Source organism: Hylobates moloch, unplaced genomic scaffold (assembly GCF_009828535.3).
Source record: "Hylobates moloch isolate HMO894 unplaced genomic scaffold, HMol_V3 SCAFFOLD_5, whole genome shotgun sequence".
Lineage (NCBI taxonomy): Eukaryota > Metazoa > Chordata > Mammalia > Primates > Hylobatidae > Hylobates > Hylobates moloch.
This window is the reverse complement of record NW_026652280.1, coordinates 72,549,141-72,559,677: the sequence shown is the minus strand read 5'-3', so window position 1 is coordinate 72,559,677 and position 10,537 is coordinate 72,549,141. Positions and strand designations below refer to the sequence as shown.

At 47.5% G+C, this 10,537-nt stretch overlaps 1 protein-coding gene across 1 annotated transcript; it reads right to left on the bottom strand.

Moving 5' to 3' along the window:
* Positions 1-6,533: 6,533 nt before the first annotated feature.
* On the bottom strand, positions 6,534-9,698 carry MC5R (melanocortin 5 receptor). Its single transcript, XM_032151736.1, has 2 exons — positions 9,570-9,698; positions 6,534-8,131 (listed from the first exon to the last, which is right to left on the bottom strand). The coding sequence occupies exon 2, from the start codon at positions 8,090-8,092 to the stop codon at positions 7,115-7,117; it is 978 nt and encodes a 325-aa protein (XP_032007627.1). The 5' UTR covers positions 8,093-8,131; positions 9,570-9,698; the 3' UTR covers positions 6,534-7,114.
* Positions 9,699-10,537: the final 839 nt, after the last annotated feature.

The following is a 10,537-nucleotide window of genomic DNA, read 5'->3' as shown; positions in this document are numbered from 1 at the left end:
CTGAGAGGATATTTTCACGATGTTCTAGTCATCTGTAAGGAGTATTGCACCCAGGGCCATCAAGGAAAGACTTGAAAAGATGCCTCAGCCACAGTGCCTCCAACAGCAGCCCCTGCATGGTGGGTTTTATGAAGGACCCTCCTCCTATCACTCATGTCTGGTGGGGAGGGGCTGGGGAGGCAACCCCAGAAGAAGGGGTTGGAGTAAGCACAGCACCAGCCTTCCCCACATGCTGAGGAGGAACCACTATTTGGAGGCCATGCCATCTAATGTAGCAATCCTGAACAGCTAGCCACGAGGGAGCCACACTATCAGCTTCTGGAGGAAGCTGGATCTAGACCAGAATTTTTACAGCCACCCCTGGCACCTGCTCTTACCAGTCACTTTTCTCTGGAACCTCAGCTGCCTGTCACCTCTCATCCCCGTCTCTATCCTGCCCCTCCAACACACACGTGTGCACACAAACATGCACACACACACACACACACACACACGGCGGGGGATGGAAGGCTATGCAGTCAGAGTCCTGATGAAGGAATCAAACTGGGCCCATGCAGACAGCAGCAGGAACCCAAAGAGAGCATAGAAATCCATGGGCTCAACAAAGAAATGGGGCAAATTCTGAAACCCCTAAATTTGAATTAAAAGACAACTACAGATTAGGAGTAGAAGCTTAGACAAGTTCCTTAATCTCTGTAGGCATCAGTCTCCTTAGAGATGCATTAGGAATAGTAATTATCAATTTTTGTTTTGGTTTTTTGTTTGTTTTTGTTTTTTGTTTTGAGACAGTCTCGCTCTTGTTGCCCAGGCTGGAGTGCAATGGCATGATCTCGGCTTACTGCAACCTCCATCTCCCGTGTTCAAGCATTTCTCCTGCCTCAGCCTCCCAGGCAGCTAGGACCTTATAGGCGCCCACCACCACGCCTGGCTAATTTTTTGTATTTTAGTAGAGACAGTGTTTCACAATGTTGGCCAGGCTGGTCTCGAACTCCTGACCATAGGTGATCCACCTGCCTCGGCCTCCCAAAGTGCTGGGATTACAAGCATGAGCCACTGCACCTGGCCATATTTATCTATTTTTAATATGGTTAGAGGATTAAATGAGATAATCCTCTCAAAACATTGCAATTTGCACTCAAAAATTTTTTTGAATAGCTTTTTTTTTTTTCCTGGGACAGAGTCTTGTTCCATCACCAAAGCTGGAGCAGCCTTGACTTCTCAGGCTCAAGTGATCCTCCCACTTCAGCCTCCCAAGTACCTGAGATTACAGGCACACGCCACCATGCCCAGTAATTATTTTATTTTTTGTAGAGATGAGGGTCCCTCTGTGTTGCCCAAGCTGGTCTCGAACTTCTGGCCTCAAGTGATCTGCCCACCTCTGCCTCCCAGAGTGCCAGGTTTACAGAAGTGAGCCACCATGCCCAGACTTAAGCAGTTTTTAAGCACTGAGGCCTTGGAAAGAATTCTCACCTGGGGTGCTTTTAACTCATTAACTGGCTGGTCAGAGGGTTAGTGGAAGACAACAAAAATTTTGAGGTAACTTTACCACCACCTGCTAGCAAAAAAGAGTTTGACCATTAACTTTAAAGGGACCACTCTGCGCTGAACAGATGAGTGGACATCTCCTGACGCGGACTCTGAGATGTGGCACTGCCTGCCTGTGCTCTCTGTTCTGGGTTATGATCCCCCTTTGAAGTCACCGATTGCTTTGCTCTCTCTGGTTATGGTCCAGGACAAGAAGAAAGACTGATCAAGGAGCCAGGGTGAGGCAAGACTCCTTCCCCTTGTTGACGTCGGCAAAGTCTCCCGTCCTGGGCATGGCTGTGCTTCTAAATAGAGCCAGCTTAGAGCTAGGCCTGGGTCCTGGGTGGTCTCCTGCCTTTCTGCTTTGCCTACAAGATGGATCTTGATAGCCTCAACCATCTTCTAAAAATGTACTGAAAGGATTCCTCACTCCTCATTGCAGATTATACCTCTACCTCCACTCCTTTCTGAAAATCCACAGAAATGACAGTAAAAAGTATATATAAAGGAAAATTAATTTATAAAAGTTCTGAGAACAGAAGAGGAGACAACAGAGGACTAAACTTATGAAGAATTTTAGAAGCTGGAGGGCGGGTGGGGTGGATTGACAGAAAAACAGACTAAAGGAAGTCCCAGCCCAAGGCACACAAGAGAGAACCAGGGAGGGAGCCGTCAGCGTCAGCAGTTGAGAGCCGGGATGGAAAGAAGTGAAACAATTGAGGGGACCCACAGAAGAAGCACATGCACAACTGTGGCATGGCCATTCCACACTGATCTCCCCAGGGTGCCCTCAGAGTGAATGCAAAATCCTAGCCCCAAAGAACCCAGGAGGATGCTTAGGGGGAGGTGCATTCCCAGCATGAAAAGCGGATCCCCATAGTAAATTCTCTCTCATTTTAGCTCAGATGGGCTAACAGAACAGGCTATTCTATTAGCAGACAGAGTGCAGCTAGACACCCTTCATGTAACCTCTGCCACCGAATGGGCTCCACACACTGCCAGAGAGCTGCACAACCAGCTGTTTTCGTCCAGCAGAGCTGCACGGCCCCATGCAAGTACTAAATCAATCAAACCCACTCCTTCATGGACAATCCAGGTTCACCCAGCAGCTGAGGGAAATGAGCTTCACCCATGAGAAGGAGCACGATGAACAGGACAATTGACTTTGGAGGAAACAAATGATTCAAGTCAGATGACAGAGTTTTAAAAACTCTAATGACAGTCTTCAGAAAAAATAGACAAGATATGGGTCTATGAATGCAGGAACAGCTTGCTATAAAAAGAAGGCAAGGAAAGGATAAATGGAAAGCCACAGAAATTAAAAATATAGCTACCAAATTAAAATTCAATAGAAGAGGTGGGAGAAAAGACAAAGTTGAAGAAGTCTTTCAGAACGCATAACAAAAAGACAAGAGAGGAAAAAGGTAGTACGAGAAAGATTCAAGGACATGGAAGATGGATGCCGATGGACCCACGTTTGACTAATAAGAGTCATGAAAAGAGAAAAAGAGAAACGGAAAAAGAAAAAAACATTAATCAAAGAAATAAGAGGAGATGATTTCCCAGGATGAAGAAGAATGCCTGTGATGAAAAGCTGCAGTTCCTGACTGCCTCTGCTGTTCTAACCTGTAATTCAGCTATTATGGCTAGAGCTCTAGCAGCCCTTTTGGGCCATAAATTGACCTTAACAATGATAGAAGCCAGGCATGGTGGTACACATAGTCCCAGCTACTCAGGAGTCTGAGGCAGGAGGACCACTTGAGTTCGAGACTAGCCTGGGCAACATAGCAAGACCCCATCTCTTTTTTTAAAAAAGAAGTCTGGATTCTTTATCATGCCTTTGAGCTCCATTCTAGCCTTGAAATCCTTACCTCCCAACTTCTTCTCTGTAAAAGAGAAATAAACTTTCATCTTGGCCAGGTCACTGGATTTCTGCAGGTTTTCTGTTACGTGTAATAAACCGGCTTCTAACTCTGTGCTGTCCAATATGGTAGTCATTAGCCACATGCAGTTATTTAAATATAAATTAACTAAAATTAAATTAAATTAAAATTCAAGGGCTGGGCTCGGTGGCTCACGCCTGTAATCCCAGCACTTTGGGAGGCCATGGCAGGCAGATCACAAGGTCAGGAGATGGAGACCATCCTGGCTAACACAGTGAAACCCCGTCTCTATTAAAAATAGAAAAAAAAAATTAGCCGGGCATGGTGGCGGGCACCTGTAGTCCCGGCTACTCAGGAGGCTGAGGCAGGAGAATGGCATGAACCTGGGAGGCGGAGCTTGCAGTAAGCCGAGATAGCACCACTGCACTCCAGCCTGGGCGACAGAGCGAGACTCTGTCTCAGAAAGAAAAAAAAAAAATTCAGGTCCTCAGTCACACTGGCCACATTTTAAAAGCCCAGCTGCCACATGTAGCTAGTGGCTACTATAGTGGACAAAGCAGAGACAAAACATTTCCACCATCATGGAAGGTTCTGTTGGACAGCACTGCCCTGACACAAATCCCTTCTCACAAAGATGCTTGTATTCCGGCAAAGGACATAAAAACAATCTACTCTCCGGAGTACCCAGCAGAATGTGTGCCATTGTGAGGTATAATTATGGGGGTCAAAAGGGCCTCCTAGAAGAAAGGCATCTGGGATGAATGTTAAGACTCATATGGGTATAGAGGGTGTGCCCTGAAGATTGTGCAGCTTCAACACAATCTGGAAGCAGAAAAACACAAGACATGCTCAGAGTCATCTAATTTTATTGATGTGTAGGATCTGGAAATCTGTCATGTCTTGAAATAACTAATGTCCTATAAACTCACTGATGGCAGAGATTCTCTAATGGCCACTGCTTCTAGCTCCACTGTGAGCACATGCTAGGTGATATCCCCAAAATGCTTGCTTACTAAGACACAGACTTTTGCACAGTATATAAGGTCAAGTGAGCAATTTTATTTTATTTGTAGGTGTTATATCATTTTGATCTGAGACATGGCCATCCTACAGGCAATAAATATCGTCAAGGAGATTTCACCACAAGTCACCAATGAATGTACCTTCTCATTTTGCAGTAGCTGCTAACAAATTGGCAGAAAGACCAAAACCATTCTGGATATTACACATCAGAATGACCAGTTCAAACAGGTGGTCTGCTCCTTCCATTTTATTAACCATTTCCTTGAACACATATTTTTACACCAAACAAATTTCCTACAGAAGCAGATATTTAACATACCATATCATACAATATTTGACAGTTATTTGTATTCTTTTTGGGGGAGACACTTTGTGTTGTGTGCTAGGGGTTGGCTCATTTACGTACAGATATTTACCAAGTCACTACATACATGCGTTCCTTCCAAATGATGACACATCTAAATACTAGGGTTATTTCTGCACTATTTATAAAGATTAAAAGGCATTTGAGCATTTCCATAAAGACCTTTATATGAAAGGTCAGATCTTGTAGCAACTCATGAAGCACTAGAGCAGAAAATTAGCCTATAGAGAATTGGGTTCCCAAATGGGGCCAGTGTCAACCACAGGGTTGAAGTTTCTGCCCATAGGATTGGAACTCACTTAGTACTCAGGTCTAGCAGGCAGAAGAGTCAATGCACATTTGTTTTGCAACAATAACAAGCATTCATGGTGCACCTGCTCCATGCCTGAAGCTGCTGTAGGACATGGGGCCACCGAGATGCGTGGGGCAGAAGAGAGGCCAGCTTTCACAGAAGCCAGGCTCCTGAGACATGTCCCACGGGAACAATGCACTGTAGTTCTCCATGGTGGTTACACAGGACAACTTACTGCCCATTCGTGGATACACACATGAATTTTCAGCAACAAGGAACAGGAAACATTTGAAAAGATAGCTGCCCCTTCAAAACTCAGTTGCCAACAGCCTGCTAATTTGCCAGTTTTAAAATGATTTGGATGTCTTATGCACACTCCTGTTCATGCCAGCACCATTTCTTTCCTGGACTCCGCATTCCCAGGGGCAGGGGTCAAGTGCATAAGTTATTGATATGGCTACACCCAGGAAGCCCCTCTGTCCTGGCAGGCCTCAATAGGAAGGGCCCCTCTTCTGCACTAGTGGCTCACTGTTGTGTGACCCAGTGGTCCTCTGCTTTATTTACATTTTTTTCATTGGGTGCAGTCTATATGTGAATGTCCAAAACAAAGCAGAAAATAGGAATCATACCAAAAGTTATCACAAGAGTGGACTGTGAGAGCTGCAAGGACTCCAGCCCTTTGCTTCAGAGAATGACCACACAGATCTCCTGGTGTCCAGGCCACTGCTCTGACCATTGGCCCCTGTGTCCTTCCTTAGTATTTACCCCATCTAGTCATTTCTTTTTCTTTTTCTTTTTCTTTTCTTTTTTTCGAGACAGGGTCTTGAACAGTTGCCCAGGCCAGATTGCAATGATGCAATCTTGGCTCACTGCAACCTCCGGCTCATGCCTCTAATCCCAGCATTTCCTTAAAATAAAAAACAAACCCTATAGTGCTTTACAAATTTACAAGAAGCTCTCACAATTTTGCAGTTCTCACGGCCATCGTGTGTGGGCAGCACAGATGTGGAACCTGAAATGAGATGATTCAGGCCACACAGCAGTGAAAGGCAGAGTTAGGACCTGAACTCAGGTTTCCCTGCTCCAGTCTAGGTTGGGAGAAGATGGGGCTAACTCGGCTATAGGTTGGGCCCTGACCTTTGTTGGCTGCTGAAATGAGATTGACATCCTTCCAAGTACACAGGCCAGAGTTCAGACTCCAACACAGATCCAGTGTGAGCCACTCAAAGCGAGCCTGGCTGTGGAAGTGTGCTACATGCAGCACTGGGCACCTTGAACTCCTTGAGCCCCTGGAATGCCCCCAAACACCCATTTGGAAACCCCAGATTGAGCCCAAATAAGACAGTAAGAAAGAGTCACAGAGTCTTCCACAGCACATGAGGCAAGGTTTGTAGCATAAGGTTTTATGTCTGGGTTAGTGCAACACCATGATTGACAGAAGTACAATTATTCGGACAATTATGAACACAAGCCATGAATCAAAAGTTCAGGCAAGGGGAGCAAAGAAGACATTTCAGAACAAATGAACAGATTGCTTCTGATGGAAAGAATCTGGCCACTCTTTTCTTCCCTGAAAAGCATGCATAGCTCAGAGTGCAGCCAGCAGAGTGTGGACCTGCTTCTGGGGAGAAGCAGCAATCCCACCTGGCGTCGATATCACGGCTTTTCTTCCCGTCACAATCCGTGTTTCGTCATGCCTGGCTTGCACTCAGGGTGCTGTGCATTCCCCGAGCACATGCCTGCTAGGTGGAGGGTGGATGGGGCCCCCAGAAATGGGTGAGAGCAGTAGAAACCATAGGACACAAAAGGACAGTAAGGAATTGTCATGACTGTTCCCAGAGTGGATAAGCAACCCTTGCATGTTGGACATAATCACCAGGAACTGAACAGAGAGAGCCTCTTAGGCCCATGTCTGAGCTGGTAAAGAGAAAAACGGGATGCTAGCACTCCCGCCTAGCCCTTGGCTGTCGCTTTGTCATAGGTGAGCAAACAAAGGAGAACAGAGCCACAGACAGGAGCACTTTGTGCTTAATCCCTTCTGGGAAAGCTGCAGGCGATTCCGAAACCACGGCAACAAATAATCTCCTTAAAGGTCTTCCGCATCTTTCGGCTGCGGAAGGCATATATGACAGGGTCCATCACGGAATTACACATGATGAGTGTGAGGTACATATTGAAGTGAGACATGAAGCAAGAGCAGTAGAGGTTCTGAGGGCAAGAAAGCATTAAAACGAGATGGAGGAAGAACGGGGCCCAGCACACGATAAACACGCCCAGCAGCATGGTGACGGTGACCGTGCCCTGCATCCTGGTCCTCTGCCGCGCAGAGCTGGCCCCGGGCAGAGCCGCGATCTGCTTGACGTGAGTCCGCGCCAGGAGGAACATGTATATGTACAGAGACACCAGGAGGAACAGCATAGTGAAGAACATGGAGATGAGGCACAGGATGACGTAGGTGGATTCAGAGTACGGGATGAAGATGATGACGCAGCCCGTGCAGAAAGCCCAGATGCCGGCGATGATGACCCCTGAGCGCCTCGCCGTCATGATGTGGTGGTAGCGCAGGGCGTGGAAGATGGTGACGTGCCTATCCACTGCAATGGCCAGCAAGCTACACATGGACGCCACCACGGAAATGCAGGTCATGGAGTCAAACACATGGTCAATGTGGCGCACAAAGGCGTCTGCTATCACTAGGTGCTTGTTGTTGAGTAGGTAGATGGTGATGGTCTCCCCGGCACTGGACATGCTCACCAGCATGTCGGCCACTGCCAGGCTGCACACGAAGAAGTACATGGGGGAGTGCAGGTTTTTGTTCTTCACTATGGCCCCTATGACCAAGATGTTCTCCAAGAGGCTGATGACACCCAGAGTGAGAAACACCTCCACAGCGATGCCCATGTCTTCACATGGTGAAGACTTGTTTTGGACACTGGGTCCCGAAAGGTTGCCGTCTGTGGCATTCAGGTTGAGATCCAAGAAATGCAGGTGAAATGAGGAATTCATTGCCGGAGAAATACACCTCTTGTCTTGGCAGCAAATTTACTGTAAAACATGTTTTAAATTCACAATCCAGAGAGGTTAGCAGCCTACCAAAGAAAGACAGCAGCTTGCCTAGAACCAACACAGCCTAAGAAAGGGGATGAATGACACAGTGCATCAGAGGACTGGGCTCGGCTCGCTCAATCCTTTTTTTTTTTTTTTTTTTTTTTAAGAGACAGGGTCTCCCTATGTTGCCCAGTCTGGTCTCAAACTCCTGGCTACAAGCGATCCTTCTCTCTCAGCCTCCCAAAGTGCTGGTACTACAGGGGTGAGCCACGTGCCCGGCCGCTGGCTTGCACCTTCTGACCTGCGTTCCTGAGACCTGGAAGAGTGCCCCCGGACCCTCAGATTAGAATCTTCACCAGCCTCTTCTGCTCTCCTTGCTTTCAGCTCCCAGCCTTTCACATGCATCTTACTAGAGAGACACTCACCTCCATGCGCCCAGGACAGTTTCATTTTTTATGGCTGCTCTCCTGGGCTCAAGTTCACTATCATAAGTGTCCCCAACTCATAACCTACAAAATCCAGCCAGTCTCCCGATGTTCACATTTGTAAGGCTACTGCACGACATTCTCCTCAAGGGAGCTCCGATTTAAGACTGTACAGACCCGTATTCCCTTAAGAGAGACAGACAGGTGCATCCTGACACTTCTCAGACCCACTGGGATTCAGCCTTCACAGCTGTAAGTAAGGATATAACCGGAATGGTCTGTTACCCTGAGCAAAGTCACATGTTAAAAGCTACTGTCTTAAGTTTGTAAGTGTAGGCTGCACATACATGTTAAAATTGAGGAAAACAGTGCTGCTTTTACCTCAATACCTATTTTTCCCTCGCTTCTGCATTATGTGGAATTCCTTGAGGTCTGCTTGATAGTTTATTAGGTCCGCGTGAGCACAGTATTAAAAAAACAGCAATTTAAATGTACCACAGTCTTTTGTTGCAAAATTTCTCTCTTATGATTCATTTTCAAAAATCCCTTTGCCCTCCAAACTCAGATCACATCTGGAGAGAATTTCTGTCATCACTGTCATCGTTAATATTGGTAATCATTTTGGGAAGGAGGGAGGGGGTGAGGGACAACAAATTACTTAATAGGTACAATGTACACTATAGGGGTGATGGCTACACTAAAAGCCCAGGCTCCACCACTATGCAATATATCCATGTAACAAAACAGCACCTGTACCCCCTAAATCTATAAAAATAAAAAAGGAAAAAATTGGTAATCATAAGCATTTATTGAACTGCAATCATTTGTTACAGCTGAGTTCCAGCTCAGATATCTCGGTAAATTATGCAATTATACTAAAATCATATCGAGCTGTGTTAAAACCCCACGGGGCAAGCTAGCTGCCGCCCCGTCACTTCCACATGCAGCGGAAGCGCGATTTTGCATTTATTCTCAGGATCTCAAGGAGACAGAAAGCTGTGGCTATTTACCGGTGCTCCTCCTCGCGGGCCGCAGCGCTCAGCCTGGGCCCCCGGCGTCCCCGGGATCTGACGGGGCCGCGCGGCGCTCAGGGCCAGCCCCGGACTGTCCTCTTCCCCCAGCTAGGCGGCTGCGGCTCTGCGGGGCTTTAAGCCTCCTGCATGCCGGCGCCGGGCGGCCTCCGCTGCCACCTAGTGGCCCAGCGCGGCACAGCGGCCAGGGAACCGCGTCAGCCCGGAGCGAAAATCCTCCCCCAACACGCTCTTGAATGAATGAATGGTTGGTTGGTTAGTTGGTTGGTTGGTTGGTTGGTTGGTTGGTTGGTTGGTTGGTTGGTTGGTTGGTTGGCTGGCTGGCTGGCTGGCTGGCTGGTTGGTTTGGCTGGCTGGTTGCTTGGTTGGTTGCTTGGTTGGGTAGTTGGTTGGTTGAGTGGGTGGGTGGGTGGTTGCTTGTTTGGTGGTGGGTTGGTTGGGTGAGCGGGTGGTTGCTTGTTTGGTTGGTTGGGTGGTTAGGGGTTAGTTAGTTGGGTAGGTGGGTGGTTGCTTGATTGGTTGATTGGTTGGTTGGTTAGGTGAGTGGATAGTTACTTGGTTGCTTGGCTGGTTGGGTTGGGGGGGTTAGTTGATTGGGTAGGTGAGTGGTTGCTTGGTTGGTTGATTGGTTGGTTGGGTAGGTAGGTGGTTGCTTGGTTGGTTGATTGGTTGGTTGGATAGGTGGGTGTTTGCTTGGTTGAGTGAGTAGATGGTTACTTGGTTGCTTGCTCGCTTGCTTGGGTGGGTGGATGGGGGTTAGTTGGTTGGGTAGGTGGGTGGTTGCTTGGTTCGTTGATTGGGTAAGTGGGGGTTGGTTGGGTAGGTGGGTGGTTGCTTGCTTGGTTGCTTGGGTGGGTGGTTAGTAGGTTGGTTTGGTGGGTGGATGGATGGGTGGTTGGATGTGTGGTTGCTTGGTTGGTTGGTTGGTTGGTGAATGGATGGGTGTG